General features: G+C 38.1%; 2 protein-coding genes across 11 annotated transcripts in view; one reads left to right on the top strand and one right to left on the bottom strand.

Annotated features, from left to right (window-relative positions):
* Positions 1–714: 714 nt before the first annotated feature.
* Positions 715–13,767, top strand: LOC142083034 (photoreceptor outer segment membrane glycoprotein 2). The gene is made up of 4 exons (XM_075152050.1): positions 715–801; positions 5,103–5,771; positions 10,089–10,335; positions 11,813–13,767. The coding sequence occupies exons 2-4, from the start codon at positions 5,191–5,193 to the stop codon at positions 12,077–12,079; spliced, it is 1,095 nt and encodes a 364-aa protein (XP_075008151.1). The 5' UTR covers positions 715–801; positions 5,103–5,190; the 3' UTR covers positions 12,080–13,767.
* Positions 13,768–19,589: 5,822 nt separating this feature from the next.
* UBR1 (ubiquitin protein ligase E3 component n-recognin 1) overlaps positions 19,590–25,539 on the bottom strand; it is a 79,101-nt gene continuing 73,151 nt past the window's right edge. For all 10 annotated transcript variants that reach the window (XR_012673933.1, XM_075152028.1, XM_075152027.1 and 7 more), the window contains 5 exons: positions 24,412–24,468; positions 23,860–23,937; positions 23,047–23,217; positions 22,745–22,846; positions 19,590–22,249 (listed from right to left, as the gene is read on the bottom strand). Coding sequence is in view for 9 of the 10 variants with exons in the window: in XM_075152028.1 (XP_075008129.1) it covers positions 22,108–22,249; positions 22,745–22,846; positions 23,047–23,217; positions 23,860–23,937; positions 24,412–24,468 (550 nt within the window). In the remaining variant the exon portion in view is untranslated. The remainder of the gene's footprint in view (positions 22,250–22,744; positions 22,847–23,046; positions 23,218–23,859; positions 23,938–24,411; positions 24,469–25,539) is intronic.

The raw sequence follows: 25,539 nt of genomic DNA, 5'->3' as shown, positions 1-25,539 counted from the left end.
AAAGGTAAGAGAAGTCACTAGAAATCCATTTTGTCAGTGAGATCTCAGTTCACACTCATTTAATTGGCCTGTTTTGCAGGATTTAACCTGGTGGCATAAGAACCTTGAAATAAATCTCTTAGCTACGATTAGAGACGAAGAGATTAGCACGGGCAGGAGAGTTGAAGTCTTTTTCTCCATCTCCATTGGTGAGTCAATGTAAAGACAGAAGAACTACACAAACATCAGGAAATCAGTACTTCACTCTTCCTCAGGATGCCTGATCCAGGTATTTTCTCCCCTGTACTCAGCAAGTTACCAGTTTTGAGATCTTGTTCAGTCCTCTGAAGCAGGTTAGTGGTTTCTTTTACAATAAGTCAAGATAGGAATGTGTGTTTAGGTAAAATGGCAGATTTTAGTGAAATTGGTGAGGTAAGATGTGGTTTGTTTATGACAAAATTGCAAGCCAAATTTCTTTGGACAATTTGCATCTAACAAGTGAATTTTATAAACAAATAAATAGCTGTGCTATGTCTTGTTCTATGTACTTAGGGGAATTTGAATACGAAGGAACAGGTAAGTGGCATCTTGAAAGCAAAAAGCTACAGTGTGCTGAAGGAAGCTGTGTTTCAAGTGAGTTAGACAAGGAAACTTGAGAACAGTATCGACAATATGGAAGAGATTTCCACATTTATTGGGCTTCTTCTGTTGAAAGAAATATTTCTTCTTTTACAGAATAAAATCCAGCTTCCTCTCCCATAGCTGGGGAAAAAACGTCTATGTGTATATGCTTCATAACTCTGGAGTGGCTCATGTGCAATGGTGAGGTGTGTTTCTAAGAACTTTAATAGAGATCTTAGTTGCACTGAACTACTAGGAGCGTTTGTGGTTTTACAGTAGCCCACTGGCAAATATAATTTGGAGAAGGAAAGATACATATTGCAGAGCAAGACAATGACACTTCTAGCTCATAACTGCACTTCAGTTCTTTCAGCTGGAAGAAATTTCTTCATGGTGCTCAAAAAATATTACTATGGGGCAGTATGCATGTTGCAATACCTCTTACGCTAATAAATATATTCAATACTTCATTGAACAGTTAGGGGAAAAATAATGTTCTGGTGTATTTACAAAATTCATTATGATGGGAAGAGGGTCTTCTCATTACCTAAAATAAATTCAGTAAACTGTTAGCATAGGAAAAAATCATCTCAAGAGAAATATCCATATTCTGGGAACTCTAGACCTTCCGCCTAGTGTTTCCCATAGACTAATTTGTCAGGAAGAAAGAACGTAAGTTATTCTTCTGTCTTAGACTTGATGCACTCAAAATTTCACGAGAAGCACAGTTGTCCCAAAGATCCTTTGTGCAATCCCGGGTATATTAGTGACAGCCAGGGTCAGTCAATGAGCGGTCACTGCACTACACCAACCAGTTGTTCTCCCCCTTTCCTCTGGCGGTATGGCTCATATGGCTCATAGCAGATCTTATACCACTGGCGGACTGTGGCGTGGGTACCTCTGTTAGATGAATGTGAATATTCCGTGAAATCTGGTCTTATAACAATACTAAAATTGCACCAAGGAAGCTGGAAATACCATACGAGAATTACTGGAGGCAAGGACTTACTAGGAGAGTTGCTCTTGCACGTAAATTTTTCATTTTTTTAACTTTAGGGATCTGGAAATGGGGGAGGGAGCTATATCAGAATAGCTACATGAGATTGAATGTATCCCTGCTTATGGAATTCAGCTTCAAATTTCTATATGGTTAGAATATGACAGAAAGTCTTAAATTTACATCTTCCAAAATCAACAATACCTCTTGAGTAGGTGAATTTTAAGTAAAGGTAGACCTGTTCACAACTTTTGTTCAAATGTTAAAGCAGAAGATGTTTGGCAAGTAAGGTGTTCTCAGTGACACTCTAACTATATGTGTGCCTAACAATTTAGAGGCATTTTGCAAATACATACACATATTTCATAGAAATGAAGAATGAGTGATGCATTTATATACACTGGTCATTGAACGTGAACTGCTTATCAGCAGCTAGGAAATTTCACAACAGATCCTCTCTATTGTGAGCTCTGAGACCTGAGTATCGGGGACAAATAAACCTATTTGCAGCAGCCATCCACAGCTATTTAAGTTCGAGTCATGAACTGCTTAACTGGTGAAGCAATCAAAGATACTGTCTCCAGGCTTAGCGGACAGGCTGTCGGCTGAATTCATATGGAGGCTTAATTCTGTGCCAGCAGAGCATGATCCTTTTAAATGAGGTCTGAAGGACACCATAGAAGAATAGTGTGAAGAAAGCCTTGTCATTTTATAAATGACTGTTCTCTGGACTTGTTTGTACGGAGGTGTCTATCAATAATCAGTATTTCATCATGATATCAATATGGTTATCACAATATGATCACAATCAATATTCACCCATAACTGATAATCAGCCCTAACAATTAGGAACCTGTTTTTAAAGTCAGAGAGCTGCTGGCCTCAACACCTTTGGAAATAAGACCAGTAAGAAAAAATACTGTGCATTTTGCACGCTATTCTGTGTAATGTACAAAAGATACACAGAGATGAATAGTTTTGAGGGGAATTAGTTTCCTCTCTAAAGGCAGAAGAAAATAAATGCAACATGAATTAATTAGATCTCACAGGCATTAAAATGTTTTACTATTCAAATGCATGAAGATATCTAAACCATATCCTAATATGAATGGAACAACCTATTCCTTGCTTGTACAAATAGAATTGATTCCTTCCAACATATACAGATGGGGGTATATATATATATATATACAGACTCTGGGCTACCATTACCTTTTCAAACTGTACTCTGCAACAATCTGCTTACCCAATGTTAAGCTTCGCTGCAGCTGTGGATCCTTTAGTGGGCAGGTGTAGCCCTACTTCTGTACAGCTTGTCTGCAGGTAGTTTTCATGCTGTTTTAGCTGATGCCGGTTTTATTCAGGTGAAGCCCACTAGCTTAAAAACAATTATACATGAATAAAGCTGCTTATACTTCTCTATTTCCCCAAATTTACAGGATTATTTTTTACTGTTTATAAATGCCATTGTATTAGTGGAATTAGATGACTGTATAATCATATAAATACATAACTGTATGGTATAAAATCACTCTAATGAAAATTACTGAATTAGTACAAGACCATGCTGAGAGCAGGTTTTGTGGGGAGGAAAGGAAGGAGAGCTCCATGTATCTTGCACATGTTGAGGAAAGGCAATCACAAAGCATCGGAAGCACTGAAGGAGGGGAAAAGTTCATGGTTTGATCCTGAGGTACTGCAGCATAGTTCTACATCCACATCACGTACACAAAAAACACATTGTCTCCAGCTCTAACAGGTTTTAGATCTCGGTTGTTATTTGCTGCTTTCTGCCTGTGATTGCGATGTAGCTGGAGAGGTGCAAAGGAGAAGTTATCGGTAGTGTTGCAGAGAGGCCAGGTTAAAAGTGCTGGGAAAGATGGTATCTTTTCTTAGATCCACTAGCAGCTGGGAAAAGACGACAGACCTTGAAACACTGAAGTCCTCCTTCAGCTGTGAAACTCTGAAATACCAGATTTGAAAATCGGGGCGGGGGGGGAGAGTCTCTCTGAATATATTTTATGCCCATCATTGTGATCTTTGGAGAAAAAAACAAGAGAGTCTTAGATCACACGGGAAAGTTATTGAAGGACTGTTAATAACATAAGAGCAGGTGTATCAAAAACAAGCTAAAAAAAATACAAGATATAAATTACTAAACACCTTGAGTAGCTTCCTGTCATTTTTCAAATAGCTCCCCTTCAAAAAAATACTCTGGTGTCCCTTGGGACTGCAGAGTCTTCTTCAGATGGGAGAATGGAAGCAGTTCCAATGGGCGGTGAAGAAGTCAAGGTTATTGCAGGAAGTGCAACCAGGAATGAAGTTTAGGATTCTGACTGGAATATGGGGGACTCAGAAAGAAAACCAGTCTACAGGTGGTAGGAGAGTTGGAATAAGGTGTGACTGTCACAGTTCTCAGGACAAAGGGAAAGAACAAGCAACTTTAGCTTCAGGAGCAGAAGTTAAGACAGTAACCGTGATTCCCTAAGGATTAAATAGGCCTCATTTAATACATCATGCTATTCCAAAAACTGTTTTTAATAGAACTTTCAGAAAGGAAGGGAGGCAATCAGGTAGAGAAAGAAATAGAGCATCTTAAACTGCTGATTTTTTTTTTTTTTAAGGTGTGAAGATGTTCTGCTTTTTTTTGTAGGGTGATACGTTACTTCACATAAAAATGATAGTGCTTTTACGCCAGACCAAGTGGAAAAATGCAGTGGAGGATGGTTTGCTCACCAGTAGTATATTCAGGTCATAGCACTTAAAAGATAATAAAATGTTGATAATATTTTCTAGAAAACCAAGTCATTGATAGTTTAACTATTTGTTGAATATTTTTTGTGTGCGGATAACCACAGTCAGTTCCCCCTTCAGTTTTTGCCAGAGTGATCATATCTTAGTAGTATAAGTGTAGGAATAAGACTGCTTTTTGCTAGCGAAATCATGTTTTACTGCACATAATCAGTGAAATGCCTAAAAACACCTATAGGATACTGTGTTTGTGGTGCTCTTTTAATGTTTTTTCCATATGGAAAAAAGGCTTATGTGATTATGCTGTGTATATGTACTTGTTTGTCCTACTTAGCAACTTTTGAACGCAAATCTGACCATGACTCAGTAATCTAAGAATTATAAATTCCTAGAATCATCAAGAATATATGGGCAATGAGTAGAAGGGAAGGGCACCATGAGTCTCCTGGAGGGAAAGACAACAGATCAGCTCACTTCTAGATATCAGAAAATCTGCACAGAAAATTGCTCTCAAGACAAAAATCCATAGGAATCCAGAGTTCATTCATTCTGCTGTTCACTTATTTTTAATCGTTCTAGTCAGTCCTCAGAATTATTTTCTTAAGCGATTTGTATTGTAGGAAATTTAAGCAATAAATTTCACTGGGGCACTCCCTTGGCAGGTCTCAGAGTGCGTGAGGCTGTACAGGAAGCTTTCTGTAGTCTCTATAAATACCCAGTCAAACAGACAGTAATCTCTCTCTCTCTTCTTCAGATGTCTACTGCATGCCTTGGATACATGCTCCTAATCGGCTTACGAGCTTTCCTTGACCGACGCTTCTCTTCCTAACGCTGATCTGACTATGGCTGTCCTCAGAGTAAAATTCACCAAAACTAAGAGGGACAAATTGGCTCAGATCTTATGGATCCTCAACTGGGTTTCTGTAGTGAGCGGGATCATTCTCTTCAGTCTTGGCCTCTTTCTGAAAATAGAGATCAAGAAGCGCAACGAAGTGATGGCAAAAGGGGACGTTAACTCTGTCCCCAACATGCTGATCTCTGTAGGAGTCATAGCATGTATCATCAACTTTCTGGGTGGCAAAATCTGCTATGACTGCTCGGATGCCAACAAGTTCTCTCGATGGAAACTAGTTATGCTTCCATACATCATATGTACCTTCTGTTTTACCTTCTGCATCCTGGTGGGTGCTCTCATGTGCTATACCATGAGGAATGAGCTGGAAGAGTCTCTCTATCTGGGATTGAGGGATGCTATAAAGTTCTATAAGGACACAGACATACCTGGACGATGTTTCTTAAAGAAAACAGTGGACATGTTACAAATTGGATTCCAATGCTGTGGAAACAATGGCTTTAGAGACTGGTTTGAAATTCAGTGGGTATCTGCTCGTTATCTGAATATGGCTTCCAAGGAAGTTCTGGAGTAAGTATTTACTAGTCATTACAAAAAATTCTAGGAAAAAGCCTCATTCAAGAAGAATTTGTATTGAACAGAAAGTAACAGTAGTGTCAAAAGATCTTGAGATGCATTGGCATTAAAGACAATATGGCAAAACTGCTTGTTCTCTGCCATCAGCCAAAAATTCTGGCAGTGTTTTTCCTCCTTATTAAAACAGCATCTTGTAGCTAAGGCTTCTCTCAAGATCATTCTAAATAACTCTGGTAATGGGTCTAACTCAAGAAGAGAGAACATTTCTTTGGTCATAGGCATGTTCACAAATACCATCGTATTTTAACTGATGTAGTAACCTTTAGTGGATAATGGTGGGAATAACACTTTGTCTGGACCATATGCTCCCTCTAAAAACAAAAATACTGAAGTACCAAGCCAAAAAGCATCCTTCTGTTTATATTTAATCATTCTGGGGTTTTAGCATACACCTCACAAAGCCAAGTAGATACTAATTTCTGCTGGATCTTTGTCTCAATCAAAAAAACGTAGAATGACCGCATTACTCACAAAATATGCTAACTACATGCACAATCAAAGTTGCCTTTGCTAACTTTTTAGGGATGCTAAGCAAAGCAAAGATGTATCTTTCCTTTTTAATGTGTCAATTAGCTACCTCAAAATTTCAATGATAGTGAGCTGATGATGGAAAGAAAAAAGGATTGTACTATCAATACGTTGCACAGTCAGTCCTAAATGCTGAAAGATCTTTCTCCTTCAAGATATTAGACTTTGCAAATCCAGGTTCAAGTCTATATGTTCACATGTGAGAAACTGCCCTCACCACAGCATAAAAAAGGAGAAAATACCTTGAAATTTGGGGGGGGGGGTTTGTTGGTGCTTCACATGACATAGCAATTGTGAAGTTACATGCTCAAGAAGAAGAGACTGGTAATTCTTAGAGACAATAGAAAAGGTAACAATAAAAATGTGTTAAAAGTAGACAATCTAATATGTAATAATTTTTCTAAAGCTGAAAAAAAGTCTCACTGACGAGAGTGAAGGAGCTATATATTCCTGGGAAAGACAAACACAAAAAGCTTGACTGGCATTTGTCCAGTGTTCTGCTTTGTTGAACTCAAAAAACAGTGACAATAAAGCCAGATGAAGGGAGGTCAAAGATCTTATTTTCACAGACTTTGCAACTTGAAACTGTCATTATAGCAAAGCATAGATACAGAGCTTCAAATATATCAGAGGACAGGACCTAGGAGAATACGGGCAAGGGCATCAGCATGCGTAAGGCAGTCGGCTGTGGAAATAAAGCAAGCTTTAGAACAAGTGTTCTCGAGAGAGAAGTTGGAAAGCAACAGTGACACAAAGCAAACCAACCCAAGAGGTGTTTTAAATCCTGATTCTACACTGAAAAGTGGCATGACAACAAAGATGGTCCACAGGAACTTAAGAGTAGTATCTTATTGTGAGGACAAAACTAAAATATACTGCCTTTTATTTCTGTGAGACATGCAGAAACAGTAATATTTTACTCAGAGTCTTAGCTAAACTCTGTTTTCTTCTGCAGGGTCACCTGCACCCTGCCATTATTTTGAAAATACACTGTCCGTTAAGTTTTGCCCCATGTAGGCAGAAGATGCCAGTGAAATATGTGTGAGGAAAGTAATTACACTGCAGAATTTCTTTTACTGTATATAAGTTGGATAATTCCATCTTGATTGCTAGAATCCAAGTTGGTGCTGTTAACCAAATTATACTACGATTTCCAAAAATCCGGTAGTGAAACATTTGATATGAAATCGTTAGAACCAAAGTCCAGCTGGTAATGTTCAGAAAGGATGGAGAAGGAACCAAATACTTTTCTTGGTTTCATCTTGTACTGTATGTCAATTAGTAGTTGGTAGCTTAAGAGGCAAAGCAGTTGAGAACTGACATACTGTCAATTCGCATGTAACCTTTGCAAAACTGAACTTTTCACCTTCCTTCATAATCCTCTTCCCTCCCCTCTCTTCTATATCTCCATTGCCAGCACCACCATGTGACAAGAAATGGAGAGAATCAATGGGAACGGTAGGAGGATGAGGCAGATCACAGCGGTACAATCCTATCATTGCTTTGGTTGGGCAAAAATCTTCTTTTTATAGTCTTGAAAGCACGTTTTGCTTTACAATACCACAACAACTTTGAATTGCAACAACAAAGAGCAGTGAAGGTCTCACTCCCTCAGCTCTGTTACCAAGGTCTTCCCTTCTAACTGTAGCAAGATACATCATTCTTTAATTTGCCACTAGCAGAGGAAACAGAATGGCAGGGGGACATAACCCACGTCTGGAAACTGCTGTTGTTGGCAGTAGAAAGAAGATTCCTCTTTGTAACATGTGGCAGGAAGAAAAAAAAAAATTAAAATGATGCTTGGAATCAAAACAAAAGCTTAAGACCTAGTTTAAGAGACTGTATTTTAACCATTTTAGATGCTGTACTATATTTGGGTCATGTCACTGAAATATACAGGGCATTTTGCTGGCCCAGGTAAAAGCTCCCCTTTCCCAACGTGCCGGCCTTCCTCTCCTCCCTCTGTGAGGCTTCTTTTCGCCTCCCACATTCAAGCCTTCCATTTTGTGCCTCTCTGGCTCCCTTCCTTGTTTCCCTCCCAGGGAGTGGTTTTGCCTGTGCCCGTTACACTGCTTGCACACTTAAGTCTGGTTTGAGTGGATTATTTAGGTTCTTTTGCATTGGTTTCATTCTGTTGCCGTTACCAAGAATATGATGGCCACAAAGTGAAGAGCTAGACTTTAAAATGGAGAGGAATTCATGCCTAACACACACCTAGCTGGGAAATGGCAGATGAACTTCCTGACTTACTTGGAAAGATCTTTGAGGAAGATATTTTTGGCAGAATGTTAAGCAACACAACACACACCACTACCCCCCAAAAAAAAAGAAGAAAAAAAAAAAAAAGGAAGAGGTTGTATTTAGCTGACCCACAGCCATAAAATGAAGGCAATTATTCTGCCATCCCAGCCCAGCCACAAATACTGAGTTTCCTAGCAGACTATGTGTCTTTTGAAGGATACATTTAGTCCCCAAATGCCGAAAGAACACTGGACTGCAGAGTTTCCTGCTTCTTCTGTTCACCTGATGAGCTTCTTGTGATGACTTCCCTCCCTTTAATTTAGATGCTCTGTAGTGGAACAGGAAAATATGATTTGTAAACATTAATAAATGAGGATAAGTTTCGGAAAATATTAAAAATTCTACTGTTAGCAAATGGTGAAAGCTGGATATCTAAGAGCAAGTTGTCTTTCATGTATTCTGGCTCCCTAACAAAGGCTAAAGGGCATGGGCTTCATTAAAACAGGCCATGGTTCTCACCTGTGGGGCTGTCTCAGGAGATCAGCCTTTTGCAATGAGCATGAAAATAAATAGATGCTTACAGGCTACTTCCCCAAAGTGTGAGAGCATCTCTCAACATCTTATATACCCTCCAATTTCTGGAAAGTCTCTTTCTCTGCAGAGCCTGCTTGGAAACAGAAGTCCTCCCAAGGACGCACTAGCTAAAGAGCAGGTAATACAAGGAAAATGGATGTCAAGGATTTATTTAACTGTTCCAGAAACTCTTAATTAATCTGAAACTTGCTCTCTTTCCATCCTATGATTTTTTTCTCCCTCCTATTTCTTTATCTTTCTTCTTTTCCCACTTGTTTTTCTCCTGATCTTATTGGGGAGGGAAAGGAATAATTTTTAGTAATAAATACAAACAGTTTCAAAAGTTACAAGAAGTATAGTTACAAGAAGTAGAAACTCCCTTGTGAATTAGTCTCAAAACATGCGCCGAACCAGCCACTGCACATGGGTACAAAGATGAGATGCCAGCGGTTCCTGTGGCAAAGTTGTTCTTGTATTAGGTTCTCTCTTATGGAACGTTTGTGTTGAAAATCAATCCAGTAGTGAAACACAGGATTTCTAGAGCCATAGCGTCCATTAGAGTTCCACCAAGATAAACAAGTTCAGAAAGCGTCTTTAGTATTTTCAGCGCAAAGATACCTAAAAAGGCAACATCTCCGTGAACACTGAATCCACATCTTGCACGCACAGTACCAAGAACCACGTGAGATACTGCGCTGACACCACGCTTAAGAAACACAGCAAATTAAAAATTTAGTTTTCCTGCACTAAGCAACTTGTCTAGTTGGAAATAGATTCCCATTCTCCTTTTGTTACATTGGAGAGGCCTACATCGCAGCAGACTTGCATTATATCCTTTTATAAAAACGACAGACGCTATCTGCTGCTGATACCAGATTTGTAATGCCCAAACTTTCTGTCCTCTTGCAGCCGTCTAAAGAGCAACGTCGATGGAAAGTTCCTGGTGGATGGAGTACCCTTCAGCTGCTGCAACCCAAGCTCCCCTCGGCCCTGTATCCAGTACCAGCTGACAAACAACAGCGCTCACTACAACTACGATTTTCTGACAGAGGAGCTCAATATCTGGGTGAAGGGGTGCAGAGAGGCCCTGCTGGATTACTATACAGCTATTATGAGATCCATTGGTATTGCAGCGTTGTTTATTTGGTTGTTTGAGGTAAGTCTCATAAAAACGGTCTGTGTCAGATTAATCAGAGACTTCCTGCTCTCCAGGGTGGGAAACAACTACGGTGTAGCATACGAGAAGTGCCTCAGTATCTAATATAAAGTCCACAGTCACTTCAAGAACGTTGCAGGACTTCCTTTAGTACAGACAACTTTCTCAAAGTCCCCAGAGCAGAAGCAAATCTCATTGAAGGTAAGAACTATTAGAAATGATATATATAATTCTGTATATTTACAGAGCTTTTTCAATAGGCTATGGCATATTCCCTTCCCTGAAGCATTTGTGGGATCAGGTACAGGACGATACGTGCAGTGACACAACTGCAAGGAAATTAGGTGAGAAGTCTGAGGAGTGGTTTAAGTCAACAAAGAATATACAAAATGTGAGCAGGCCTTTGGCTGAACACGTCAATTTTATTTGTAGTAAAGATTGAGCGTAAGCATTAATATCTCAAAGCCTCCTTTTTACATGACATAGCTTCACCAGCTAGACAGTACTTGCAAACATGGCATACCTTTTTAGATGTACATTAGACTGCTTATTATGCAGTCAAAATAAGTATATCACAGGGAAGCACCTACACCTGCAAAGATGCAGTCTTTCTGCTGGCGTCTGTGAAGAAAGTTGTCTGGATGTTGTCAGCCGCAGGTAAAGGACCCCCCAATGGCATAGGCTAAAATATGGGTTTCTTCCCTTTTTAGTAAGTTTTAGGTTTATGATTATTGCTCTATTGCATAAATATTAGCACTATAATTAAAATAGTTCACAACGGTCCTCAAGCAGTGCTAGAGGGGGTGCTGGTGCCAGAAACAACAGGCCGTTGGCAGCACGTGAAAAAGCTGTGAGCCGCCCTCTGTGCTCCCTTAAATGTTGACAAGCTGGGCACGCTGACCTCGATGCCAGCAGAACTATGGAAGTGGGGCTTTTTCCTAAACTTATACTTGAGCCTCTACTATAGGCCATCCTTCTTGATTTTAACGCATTAGCATGTAGGACACATATGGCTTACACATATGAATAATTAAACTCCTTGGAGGAAATACCGATTTAATCAAGGTCAGTGGAAAAAAAATCCACAGAAATTAACAGGCTACAATTTACATTTTTTTTTTACCCAGTGACTGATGGTTCCATTAATTGATCATCCATTCTACATCAATTAGTTGTAGTCTCTGAGGCTGCAGTGCTCCCAAGTAATTCTGGGTATTTGTGTGCTAATAACATGCAAGTGGGAATGCTAACCTGAAGAATGGAGAAAGAATCAATCAATCTCTCCCTGGTATTTTTCTTTCTAAAAAATGTAATTAATTGGGAGAGTGGTTAGATATATTGCTGGGATAAAGAATTTGTCTGCTTTACTCAATATTAATTATTAGGCCTGTAAATACACAAGTCAGAAAGCTGACTTAGTGGTAGGATTGAGGCTGTAATTTAAACTCTCTGTTTAACCACTAACTGTTCCTTACAGCTCTCTGTACTTATTGGTGTCCGGTACCTACAAACAGCAATGAAGAATGTCCTTCTGCTAGGAGATCTGGAGGGCGAATCAGATGGCTGGTTACTAGAAAACAGCTTTGTGGAAACTGCCAAATACAACATCAATATCATTAAGAACCTCGGCAAAGCCAATCAGATCTCCACTGTCTCAGGCATGAACGACCCCAACATTGACGTTCAAAACACAAACTGTGGCAAAACCAATGTTACAACAAAACCTATCCCCACAGCTAGCTAGGCATGTCTTCAAAGAAATGACATCACAAGTGTAGCTTTGACATATTACAGTCTTACCAGATTTTTCACTGGTGGGGGAAAAAAAAGTAGGAAAACTAATAAGACAATTGAACAAACCTTGGACTGGTGAAAGCTCCAAAAATGCTGATAATTCTCTGGCTGGATATATTTTTACTCATTCTTCTGAAATCCCTGATTTTCAACACCACACAAAACAAACTTTTAGAGTTTTCCCCACTTTCTCTCCCTTGCTTACATGCTTCTGTCATGGTCTGAATATGTCAGAATAATCATTATGCACGAGCAAATGTTCCAGATAGGATGGGTCTACATCATAGGTCTACTAACATACAGATTGGTCTACTGTGTACCAACAAAGTTTGTCATTACTGTCATTACATCTATAGAAATTCCAGCAGCAGGGAAATCCCAAAAGAAATTATTACACTGGATAAAAAGATTCTTTAAAAAAAGACAAAAACTGTGAAATGAAAACTCTGTTAGTCCAAGTTTGGATAGGGGAAATTTTAGCCCAATTATACATATATTGCAGCCCTTCTAAAAGAACCTACTAGCTAGGTGAAATTGAGTTGAAGGCAATGAAAGTTAGCATAACATATTTAACTTTTTTTCCCCAAAATACTCTGAAGTATCTCTTCATTTTTCCCCCTCCATAGTTTAGAGAAAGCCAGCTGCCATACCTCCCTGAAAGTCAATGGGTACTGCTGAAAGGAGTTCTCTGCTGAAGAAAACTTATTGACAGCTCATGCCGGGATATTTAAAATTCCAAGTAGCATGTGATAGCACAAGTTTAAAAACAAGCAAATACTTCCCATAAAACAAATACTGATGATCCTCGATGTTTAAAAGCTCCTAATTTCAAAAGTACTTACATAGATCCAGGGGCTGGAAGATAAGGGATTATTTGGAACCAATGAAGGCAAAGGTAGACTGACAGATCTCCCACCACGTTCTTGGAACAGCGCTCAGGAACTTTGTGAATGCATGGAGTGAAAGGCTTCTACACCCGAGACACTTGTAGTTACAGGATGCCCTATGACTGTAATTCATCATTAATAGTAAGCGGGAAAAACATACCGATACAGAATAGAGGATAAAAGACCAAATAAAGTATTTCACTTGTTATTGTTGTGAATAATACATTGTTTGAATATAACTTTGGACAGCTTGTGCATTCTTTGTGTATAATCGAGTAACAGAAGTTGTACCACTGGGATATTCAGAGCAGAACTATTCCTGCTTTTGAAACTGTGCGAAAGGAAAAGAAAATTTCTTTACCTGTCTAAACAATGTTGTTTTCTACAACACTAGAATAAGCAAGAATTATACTATAAGAACATATTGTAAATAAAGTGTGTGATGTAAAAATCTGTACTGTAATTCAGGCAGGCGATATGCATGATCATAATTTCAAATGCAATTGCTTCACTGCTTAAAATTTTAGGCTACAGTTAAGTATGTTAAAAAAAAATGGACAGATGGGGTCTGTGCCATAGTAGCCTGTAGCAGATGTTTTGCAAAAGGCACATAAGAGGCAAGACCATTAGAAATGGTTCTTTCCCTGACAAAGCCTCCGAACTCCCAGGAAACAGCAGTTTGGGACTTGGTATGACAAAGAGGGTGTTTGTATCACTGTGTTTTAATAAATCTCAGTGGACATTTTTTTTCTATGAATTTGCATAGTATTTTTTTTAAAGCCATTCACGTTTTTGATATCCAAAACACTTATGACAATGAGCTTCAGATTTTAATTTCTCACAATTCAATTCTGCATTGTTTGAAAAACTGCTTCTCTGTTGACTCCCTGACAACTTAATCAGGTATCCCCTAATTCTTGCTGTAAGATGTAGCTGATGGTCATTCCCGAATTTACAATCCTCTATTTTAATCTCTCTTGGTCCTATCTTTCCACGTTGAAGAAGTTGCTATTTAACCTTTTCTTCTATGGAAGTTGTTTCACACCTTTGATAATTTTCATCCCTCTTCTCCAGTTATTACTTTTAAATGAACAACACTATAGAGCTGAAGATATCATGAACTAAATAGGTCTTCTGTCCTCTTCCTAAGAATTCTTATCATTTCTTGCCCTTTTGACTGTTTCTGAGCATTGAGATAACATTTTCACAGAACTATCTATAAAAATACTAAGAAAATTCTTGATATGAATATATCTGGGGGTGCTGGTCGACAGCCGGCTCAATACAAGTCAGCAGTGTGCCCTGGCAGCCCAGAGGGCAAACCGCATCTGGGGTGCATCAAACAGCATAACCAGCCGGTCAAAAGAGGGGATTATCCCGCTGTACTCAGCATTGGTGCGGCCTCACCTTGAATTCTGTGTGCAGTTCTGGGCCCCACCATTTAAGAAGGATGTGAAGGTCCTTGAGCATGTTCAGAGGAGGGCAACAAAGCTGGTGAAAGGGCTGGAAGGCAGGAGGAGCGGCTAGGACTTTGGGCTTGTCTAGTTTGGAGAAAAGGAGGCTGAGGGGCAACCTCATGGCTCTCTACAGCTCCCTGAGGAGGGGAAGGGGAGAGGGAGGTGCTGGTCTCTTCTCCCTGGGATCCAGTGATAGGACGTTGGGAATGGCTCAAAGCTGCGCCAGGGGAGGGTTAGACTGGACATTAGGAGGCATTTCTTTACCGAGAGGGTGGTCAAACACTGGAACAGGCTTCCTAGAGAGGTGGTCGATGCCCCAAGCCCGTCAGTGTTTAAGAGGCATTTGGACAACGCCCTTAATAACATGCTTTAACTTTTGGTCAGCCCTGAAGTGGTCAGGCAGTTGGACTAGGTGATCGTTGTGGATCCCTTCCAACTGAAATAGTCTATGCTATTCTATTGCAAGATGTTAGTTTTTGCATAGCTACGTTAGTTTTCATTTACCAAAACTGAATCTTCTGTTATTATCCAGCCACTAAGTTTCCTAATAGCCTCCTGAAAACATTCAAAATAAGGTTTTTTACAGAATATCTTTGTATCATTGGCACAATTTGCCACTTCATAATTCCCTTTTTCAGAGCATTTTTGAAAAGGCTGAAAAAAACATGCAGATTTCTGTGGATGTCAGTTGTTAAGCTTCTTCCATTGTGAAAATACACCATTTACTCTTCGTTGCTGAACTGGATCTTCCTTTTTATCTCATGAAGCTTCTTCTGATTCTATGAGTTAGTTGGAAGACACTATTGAAATTTTTTTAAAATCTACATTATTACTGACTGGCTCAACATCTTCATCATATTCATTAACTCCTTCAAAGAATTAGATTTGTATGCTGAGACTTCCATGTTAACTCTTCCCTTTGCACTGCATTTACCTACGTGTCTACTTCTATTCTTCATTTCAATCACCTTGTCCAGTGTGGAATTAAACTTAACTGGTGCATAATTCCTTGAACCATTTCTGAGAGCCCAGCATATTACTTCTGCATCGCAGTCAGTTGTGGTGGCAGTGCTGCAGAACACTGAGCACAGCAGCGTCCCGAGCCTTACCAGCAGCACTAAAATTAGCTGATACATACCGGAAAAGAATGAACACAGAAAGTTGTAGCACCTTGAGAGATCACAGAGAAAGAGTCACGTACTGCAAATTAATCAGACTTTGCAACAGAGTATGATTTAAAAAAAAATGCAATTTTTTTTTTTCAGATGAGTATGTGAAGTGCCACATGTGTCCATCAACAGCAATCACTTCCTCAACACAATTTTAGTCCATCTACATTTGGAAAAACAGTTCTAGATTGCTTAATAACCAAAAGGTGTAAGATAACTAGAAGTAACTCAGAGAAAAACAGAAAATATTTCTGTAAATTTGTTTCATTAGGAAAAATTGAATCAAGAGGACTAATATGCAAATTTTAAAAAATAAAATGCTTTAAAAAATAAAAAAGTGAGGAATGGTTTAGCATTATAAAAATGGTTGTAAAACAGGAAATAAGAGTTTGTTTTTTTTTTTAAAAAAAGAAGGAAACATTTCCCTGTGTTTCAGGAAATACTTCCTAATGGCAAAACGCATTTAACCATAGAAGCAGATGAAACCTGACATTTTGCACCATTTAAAAATCTCTCTAGGTCAACTATTTAGCTTGCAGAATTATAAGACCTGTGAGCTTACTCTTTCGGTAACTCTCTAGTCAAGGTCCCTGTATGATGGATTTGTCAAGAATCTGCTCTGAAAAATAGATTTGGACAGAAGGGTGAACTGAAACGATCGTCCAGCCTGAGCGTCTCTGTGAAGACACAGAAGTTTCGTGCAGTAGTTGCTGTAAGACATTAGCGTGAAGAGCAGAGGTATAACTGGCTGCCTACACATTGTCCCTGGCCCCCCACAGCTCATTTACTTTCATATGAAGAGAACACATTTTACCATAAAAAACTAGTTAATATTTGGCAAGTTAACCTTTGTCTCTCAGCCAACTGCCAAAAACTGCAGCAGTGGCTAGCGATGTGATCACTTGTGAAATTAACTGTGTATCAGCATACATTTCACAGGGAACAGTCGTCGTCTTGACTATTACCAGTAATTACTTAGTCATCAGATTGTTCATTTCTATCCTGTATAGGATTCAGAGTCCCCCATGGATGTAGATACATTACAAAAAGATGACAGCTCACTTCACAGTAATCAGGATAAAACTTACTTTTTTAAATAAATGCTTTCTTCTTTGCTTTCTATGTATTAGTTTCCTCAGCCAGTGGAAGTGCACCCTACACAGCTCGCTTGCTTTACAGCGCCTGTCACAACAGTTTGGGTTTCCTGGAGGATTTTACAGTACAGCCACTGGATCAGGAAACCAAGCTCAGGTAGCAGCACAGACTCCGTCTTTAATTCTCCGTAATTTATAAAGGCAAAGATGGCATTAGCAAGCCAAGCCTTTAATCCGGAGCATCTGCTCAGATACAGAAATAAATACGATTTGGGGGACACTTCTTACATGTTACTAAGGCTTAATCCAGTCAGAATTAATAACAATACATTTGTGCAACAGCAACTTCCAGAGTAAGGAACTCACCTATGCATAAAACTGTCTTCTTTATGAAGTTCTTAATAAAAAAAACCTGAAACATTTTAACGTTCAGTTTCTGGTGAAGGCACCGTGACAGTGCCTTTTTCCTGTAAAAATTGCAATTACGATGCTCTTCCTTTAAAGGTTTCTGATTACCACTGAAAACACTTGCTCTACATTGATCATAAAGAAAAAATAATTAATAAGAAATATACAAATACAGCACATTTAGAGTTTCATTTATATTAAAAAAATGAACACAGCACATTTCCTTAGAAGCTTGAAATCTCCCTTCTGCAAACTGATTTTTTTTTTAATTGCGTATAATCATACAGTTCTCTACAACACAACGTTTAAAATCTTACAGATCATTTGGTACACATGTGCTTTGTATCGCTTTCCCCACTATGGGAGCACTTCAGGCTCTGCATGCAGTTCTCTGTAGTTTAGCAAAGAACCATAAAGGTGTGAAGCTCATGGAACACAGGTGGAGTCCTTATTTATGAGGAGACCATCACTTAAATGGATGAACTTGTCCTGCTCCTGTATGTCAATTAACTGAGGCAGATTGCCTGGAGTATGTAAATCGAATTGCTCAGTGAAGTTCAGTATAAGTCTGAATTGGGAAAATAAGTATTTCTCGATCATCTGCAGTATCATGAAATTGAGACACGTTGGTTTTGCCATTTTTAGTAAAGGTCAGCATGACGCACAGAAAGAAAAATGGGATGAAAGAAGATTGGAGGCTTTTTATCATCTATAGGGGCTTATTCCTCAGGCTGCCATGGTATGTTCAGGATAACCTTCAAGCAGAAACTCTGGTACACTGGGATGACCTCTCCAAGCACTAGACTGTATCTCAGTACTTGTACCCAAGGAGGCTAATATTACATTTCAGGCACTATTAAGAGGAAGGAGACATGAGGTTCTGCAGTCTGCTGAAAAAGACTTGAAGGTCTTGAAATGATCATGAAATCCACAGTCCCCACTACCTGCTTCACAACATTTTGTTGGGGCTCATTCACTCAAGCATGAAGCCTAGAAGCCTCCTAAAATCCAATCTGATGGACTCTAAGTTGACAATCTGTAATTAAATGGCATAAACTATACTTTTTTTGACACTGATCTCACAAACAATAGTCACACAGAAATAAAAAGAAAACTCAGGTCAGTTTTAATGTTTCATGTTTAACTTTATACCTGGTCTCCTCTTACTCACCATTACACGGAATAATGTGTATAATCCCTTTGAATTTCAGCTCGCCCTCCTTCAATGCACATTTCCTTTACACAGCTTCTCATTCATGTATGCTTTCGACCATACTGAATGTACATTTAGAGAAATGTAGTTAGGATTAGAAATAACTGGGTTTGAGAGACTATAGGAGTGGATTTTCATTATTATCCATTTGTTTTCTGTATCAAGCCCCAAATTTAGCCTACCTGCAAAACAGATAAAAACAAATAAAAGAGATTGTGCGACGGAAATGAAACAACTTTCTTTTTGAAGAAAGCATCTTTGAAGATTTTGTCAAGTAATAGGTTAAAAGAATTTAAGTAACAAACTTAGATGTTGTATCGTGAATCTGACTAGTTTACAATGGAGATTATTCAAGAATATTGTCTAGAAAATAAAGTGGATTTCAACCATAAAGCAAAGCATATGATGGCCAAAATCCTCCTCTATATAATTTTGTACATTTGTACGTTGCACCTTGAGATTCTTACTAGTGGGCTAATGAATGGGCTTCTTGTTCTAATATTCTTCAGAACATTTTTGCTAGTAGACTTTAATCTACCTACCTTTACCTTTTTACCTTTTCAGGAATTGGTTCTTAAAAAAACATTTGCTTTACTAAGAATAAGCATAGAGAGCAACACCACTAACACCCAAACTCTGCAAGCTTAATGGTGCCCGAAGCTACAATAAAGCAGCAAAAAAGTGATGACAGCCAGCAGCTTGTAATATAAAAAGGGGCAAGAAGTACTGGCTGTTTCTATGTAAAAGATTTCTTGGCTGTTTGCTTAGCTCTGTAATAAAACACTATTTTTTTTTTTTAATATGTATCACGCAGCACATTAGACCAACACCACAAATTTTCCCTTTCTAGAGGTTAGGTATCTGACAGACAGTACAGCCAGTTCTTCTTTGAGAAGATACAAAACCAGAATCACTCAACAAATCAGTTTAAGGACATCTAAATATTAAATTCCGTACTTAAGACTTCTTTTACAAATTGAGGTAGGCACTGCAGGAATTTGCATCTGTAAAATACTAGGACAAGTTTCAAGTGGAATATTTCTTTAAATAAGAAAAAGTGTGCCACCATTGCTAATTGGTACAAAGGTGATATGGACTACAGGGATAACCAGTATTGTTTACCAACCATTTACTAACTCTTCCGCTTTTCCATACTGACAGACACTGCTATAATGCTCTTGTAAAATGAACTGTGAAGTGTCAAACCGCCTCCAAATAAAAATTGAATAATCTATGAGAAGTTACTTTATTTCCTTTTTTTAAATATACATATACAAGATATTATATTTCAAAAGCACAAGAACATTATACAAGTTTCAAATTTACATTTTTGCAATTAAAGATACCAATATGTGCATTATCAAATAACTTCTTCTGTCAGCTTGGATGGAACAGAAATCAGTGGCATAAGCGTCTTGCGATCACTAAATACAGGTTATACTCACAGTGAACAAAACTGCATAGTAATTTATGAAATGAAAGATGACCACGCTAGTCAGTGAACGATATGGGAGCCCATTTGCTAAATTAGTAGGTGCAAACGTACAGAAAGATGCAACTTTCCTCTCCCACTTCTTCAGCTACAAAGAGATTTCTAGAGCTTTAAACACGAGCTCACCTGCTCAGACCAGCTCCTGTCCTTATATACTACAGTTCAGACAGAAAACAAAATAAAGTGATCTCACTGCATATTTGATAACGGAATTTTTGTATTAGTGAAGTGCAAGGTAACTGAAAGTTTTTGATAAATGGATAGGTAAATATCAGAGGGAAACTGTAAATGAATACAGTTTTGGTATCAATGAGGCATACCTTTGCTAGTCTTAATCCAATATTTTTGTTGGTAAGAAGTGTTTTGATGACCTTAGAAATCACCAGTTTCCTGGCGCATGCAAGTTTTCATGACAACTGTTCTTCTAAATTCAGTATGCATTTCAAATACATTTTAGAGAAGACAAACAGAATTAATGTTTGTCTTTAAAGAGAGTTTCATATTCAGGTTTAAAATCTGAAAGAATCAAAATAAGGAGAGTGGTCTTAATTGCAAGAAACAGAATACCTGAAAAATATACCAAAGCCAACTATTTATATCACCAGGGAAGGATTATAGCAGAAGTTATAAAAAAAGTATTTGAAATCAGAACAATATTTGAGTTCATTGGTACTCCATTTTTAGATGAGTTATGGTGCTGTTCAGTGCACTCATACGTACTCTAAAAACTTTAAAAAACTAGGAGAACAATGATATTTAAATCTAAATCATTATTTGTGATTCTATACCTCTCATACAGAAAAAAAACCCACAAAAATAAATCATACAAAAACACGCTCTCAGACATTAATTTGAAAACCTCCCCTTGCAAGCCTTATTAAAATGACAGAAAATAATCCAAATAGCAAAGGGGTGGGGAAATTTAGAGTAAATTGACAACTGCAAACTTTCACACAGAAATGTGATTTCCTGGGAAAGCATTTTTACCCATCACATTACAAATTCTCTCATGTATATTATGGTTGAAATTCAGAAAACAGAAAAAAAAAAACATTTAGAACTGAAGCACAATCACGTATCATTGAGAGAGAGTTCAAATCACAATGTGCTATTAACTGCTGGAGGGCAAAGAGACAGACTTGGCCACCTTTTTTTCCCTTTTCTGCTCTAACTGGCACTGAACCACTGAACATGCCCCCCAAAACACACCATTTCATTTATGCAGGCACGGCTCCAAACAATAGTGACAGAGGATGAAGAGTTGAAAATTCCTCAAATATGGACAAACTTACTTCTGATTCTAAAACTTGCTGCCTTTGGGCCTTGATTTTAATCCAGTGATAGCTTTGAAGGTCTTGTACTTCACTGAAGTCTCTGGCTCTTGTATAACTTGCAGAGCTACACTACAACTACCTAACAGTATTTTCACGTTTGGTTCTCAGGGAAAATCTCAGAAGACAAACTGTAAAAGAAGTAAAACTTACCACAATCTAGCCAAATGGTGTAACCCTAGGCCTCTTAGGATATACAATGTTAACAGAGGACAAATTCATTAGATAAAGTGCAGTTCTGGCAATGCAAAAAAGCACGGACTTTATTTTTTGATGCAACAAGCAAGATGGTAATTCCCCCATGCACTTCCATCCCACACTTCTCCTTTAAAGAGGTCATTAATGAAAACTCTTCATTAAATCCCAGGATATAGCTGAACGCAGGCTTTTTCTGTACAACTTAATGTTTGCTGTACCTCTTGCTACAGATTACTAAAGGCCTGGCACCACTTGCACTCCAATATTATGCCACAGATCTTGACTTATTTAAAAGCTTCACTAAGCTTGGGAAAAGAACCCAGGAAGAAAATAAAGGAGGCTTTTCCATAGCAACACCATTTAGGTACATTCTCAAGGCATGGAAGAGACAGGAATATGGTATATGCCCTGAAGCACAGCATTTGGGAAGCTGTCCTCGTCAAAAACATGTGAAACAATTACAACTTCTCAAAAAAGTGGAAATATTTCTGGACCTGAATGTTCAGTAATAATTATATTATGTGGTTTTCCTTTTTGGAGAAAAAAAAAAGAGCAAAACATATGACATGAAATTCTGTTTCAATGTATCAGTAATACATCCAACTTAGAGAATCCATCAATTGTGTCTGAACTACAGAATCCATTTGACAGTAGATTATTTACTGCCACCCTCCTTTCCTTTTCCAAAGCACTGCTAAAAGTAAGAGTTTTCACTAAAAATCAAGAGACTCAGAGCAGTTGCCAGTTGAATCCAAAGAAGATCTGATTCGTTTCTTGGCTCCTGGCAATCTCCTCTATGATGCAGTGCTGCTGCCATAGCAGATGGAGCTTCCTGTAACGCTCCCGACATAAGTGCAGAGGATTGCCTCTTCTTCATAGAAGAAAAAAAGAGAATACCCATTAAGCATATCAGAATAGCAACTGACAAACTGTTCCATTAATATTCTAGCATTAACACTCTTAACAATAGCCAGAAAATATTAAATACTTGTATGAACACCAATTCCAACAAGTCTACTGGAAATGAAAAAAATTCTACATGCGACAAGCAATGACTGCCATTTCCAAGATGGCATTTCAGCAATGGCAGTTGTTGCACATTTCTGATGAAAAGCATACAAAGTATTCCTGAGAAAAGTAAGAAAGTTTTAACAGTACCAAAAAAGTGTGTTTTCCCATTATGAACAACCCATTCATGACTGGAAACTGCCATCGGGAATTTGAAGTTAAACAAGTTCATCAGGCCAAGATACATATTACAGTGCCGTACATGCTAGCAGGAAGAATATGTTCTCTAGTGGGTATCAGAAAGAAAGAGATACCAAAATGGGAATGTAGAAAGAAAGTCAGTCAGACATTTACTTACTTCAGACCTGGATCTGTTTCTCCATACTCATCCAAGTAGGGAGCAGGATATAAGCAGCCCCTGGTTTTACCTTCAATGAGGACAACTTTGCATTCCCTGATTCTTAAGGAAAAAATAGCTACATTTAAAATACAAGACAACTCCCAGCAGGTTCTTAACTTTTTGGTAAGCTATATTTTAGGTCAAAGCAATGTTTCTTCATCTCAGAGAAAAAGAATCAAGTGCTTTGACAATGTTGTGAATTTTGACCTTAAAATATTTCCCTTTACTCTTTAACGCATTAAATTCTGGTAGCTACTTACTTGAGAAACATACAGACTCCAGCTCCACATTGAAGAGCATGAGAAGTACAGGCTCCCAACTCCTCCCCATTCACCAGTTCCTGACAGCAAGTATTCTGGGAACACAACATAGCCCCACAGAATAAACACAATACTGGATGTTTTTGTTCATCATCAGAAGACCGCGGGCATCTAGAAGAAGTGTAACCAGAACGTTCCAGGAATTAAAACTTTAGAAGAAATGTTAACTGTGGATAATATTCCTTAAAAAACAACAACAAACCTCAAAAACCCCAACCCACAAACAAACAAAAACCTAAGACATACTATGTCATAATCATATTTCACGTATCTGCCTCTTTTGGCTATGTTTTTACATTGCTTGAAATATTTTATCTGCAAGATATCTGCTTTGAGCAGGAGGTTGGACTAGATGATCTGCTGAAGTCCCTTCTAACCTGAATTATCCTATGATTCACTCTTCCTGGCATAAAACAGTGCCAACCTTCTGGGCTTGTTGTTTCCAGTGCAAAAATAATTTTCAGGCTTACGGCCAAACCAAATGCTCATTGCACTGGTGAAAAATGACCAGCAGATTAAGCTGTAATAATTTTATATGCTATCCTATCAAACACAAGTGACTTCATTTAGTAGCTGCTGTGCTTCAGATTTAAAATGAACATGTGCTAGTATTGGCCAATATAACCATAACAGTGCCTTCACTTCTGCAAAATAATTTCTGTACATAATTTTAACCAGTTACAGTAATTGCAAGAATATAAAAGTGACTAAAAGTGACAAAACAAATAGGAAGACACACATGTCACATCTTACCTAAACTGAGAAGCTTGGTTCAGAAGGCAGCTATAGTCTTCAGGAAGCTCTATTAAACTATTTCTTTTCCTAGGATACCTGGGTAAGTGAAAAAGAACTATTATAAGAATAAAGATCGCAGCAAAAACCAGAATGGATAACTATAAATTCCTGCTAAGCTTTTGGTCCTTTCTGCAAACTTCTTCAGTCCTAGAAGCCCAAGTGAGAGGCTCCACATGGGAGCTTCAGCATTTCTATAGTCCAGCAAAAGGTAATGAAATTAAATTTCGTATGTAACCTACATGTATGAAGGCATTTCACATTTTCGTTAGCTTTTGGTTTTTTCCTAGAGTAAGCTAGATAATTTGTCTAACAGTGTTGTACATTCTCAACGAAGAATCACTGCACGAGGAATAATACACAACCATTTGAAGATAAAGGTACTTTTAGTAGTAGAGCAGGAGGAAGAAAATACAAGCAGTCTAACTTGCCCACAACAAGCACTTGATTCTTTCAACAGTTTTAAGTCAAAAACAGAAGAAAAAACAACAATAACAACAAAACCAAACTTACCTTACTGCAATGCTTTTCCCCTTCAAACAGCTTAACACCACCGGGTCAGCACACCACCTATTTCAGACAAACATTTGCAGATGACAATGTTTGATAATAATACACAAGTAGGATCACTAAACTAAACTAGTAAGAATAAGCAAACACAGAGCACAGATAAAGCATTGATAGTTCTAGCTAAAACTTCACAAGGAGAAACAGCTATTCTTTACAGTTTTGCTTCAGGAAAAGAATTTAAGTTTGTATACAAGAGAAAAACCCATGAGAAAAACAACAACATTTAAAATTATCAACATGCACATGGAAACACAGAGTTAACACAGAGGTAAGAAATGCAAGCAGTCTTCAGACATATCCAAGTTCTCAAAGTGGGCTACAATACACAGCTCCTTTTGGAATATATCTGCTGAAAGTCACAGCCTAAGAAAATATCATACACTCTACTAGGAAAATATTTATTGCTTTATATCACCCAATGTTTATTTTACAATGCTTTATTGCATGTTGTATGCTTGCTTAGAATGGCCAAATGTGTCTACCAAAACAGGTAGATATTGGCAAGTTACTAAACAGAGGAATTGGTATGTCTAAGGTATCTTTTAAGTTATTTCCACAAAAAGGAGGAGAAGAGAGAGAGAACTGTAGCAGATGGCCAATCTAGTAAGCTTCATTTAACACATTTCTCAACAATCATCAAATTTAGTCTTCTGAAATAAGATTCTTTCAAAAAACATATGGGAACTTGCATGGTGATTTCACAACTGTTACTATTACATTAAATATGTAGCCTCCCACTTGAAACCTGTGTTTTTGACTGGGAGCATTGTGATGGATTTGTTAGCCCTGCCTCTAATGTTCACAAGCACCTATCCTCTGTGTTCTCTTATAAGCACTGTTATGTCTTTGAGCAAAGATGTAGGAACATATAAGACAAACTTATTAAATAATTTATTTGTGAAAATGCTATTAATTTATAAGTAATTATATATACTACAAATGCAATTAATCATAGTAAAATTGTACGTAGGGAATTATTTAGGTCAGCTATACGGACTGTGAGTTGGAGTTAACAGCTCAAAATGTCCCTAAATTGACAGAATCTAGACAACAAAACAGAACAGAGGTTAA

The sequence above is a fragment of the Calonectris borealis genome, chromosome 5, assembly GCF_964195595.1.
Source record: "Calonectris borealis chromosome 5, bCalBor7.hap1.2, whole genome shotgun sequence".
Lineage (NCBI taxonomy): Eukaryota > Metazoa > Chordata > Aves > Procellariiformes > Procellariidae > Calonectris > Calonectris borealis.
This window is presented reverse-complemented; position numbering and strand designations above follow the sequence as displayed.

What these genes read in the sequence shown, in the direction of transcription:
- LOC142083034 (XM_075152050.1), top strand. Translation starts at nt 5,191, where the DNA reads ATGGCTGTCCTCAGAGTAAAATTCACCAAAACTAAGAGGGACAAATTG. An exon ending in GCTTCCAAGGAAGTTCTGGA is followed by an intron (nt 5,772 to 10,088) that starts GTAAGTATTTAC and finishes GTCCTCTTGCAG; the next exon opens with CCGTCTAAAGAGCAACGTCG. An exon ending in TGTTTATTTGGTTGTTTGAG is followed by an intron (nt 10,336 to 11,812) that starts GTAAGTCTCATA and finishes TGTTCCTTACAG; the next exon opens with CTCTCTGTACTTATTGGTGT.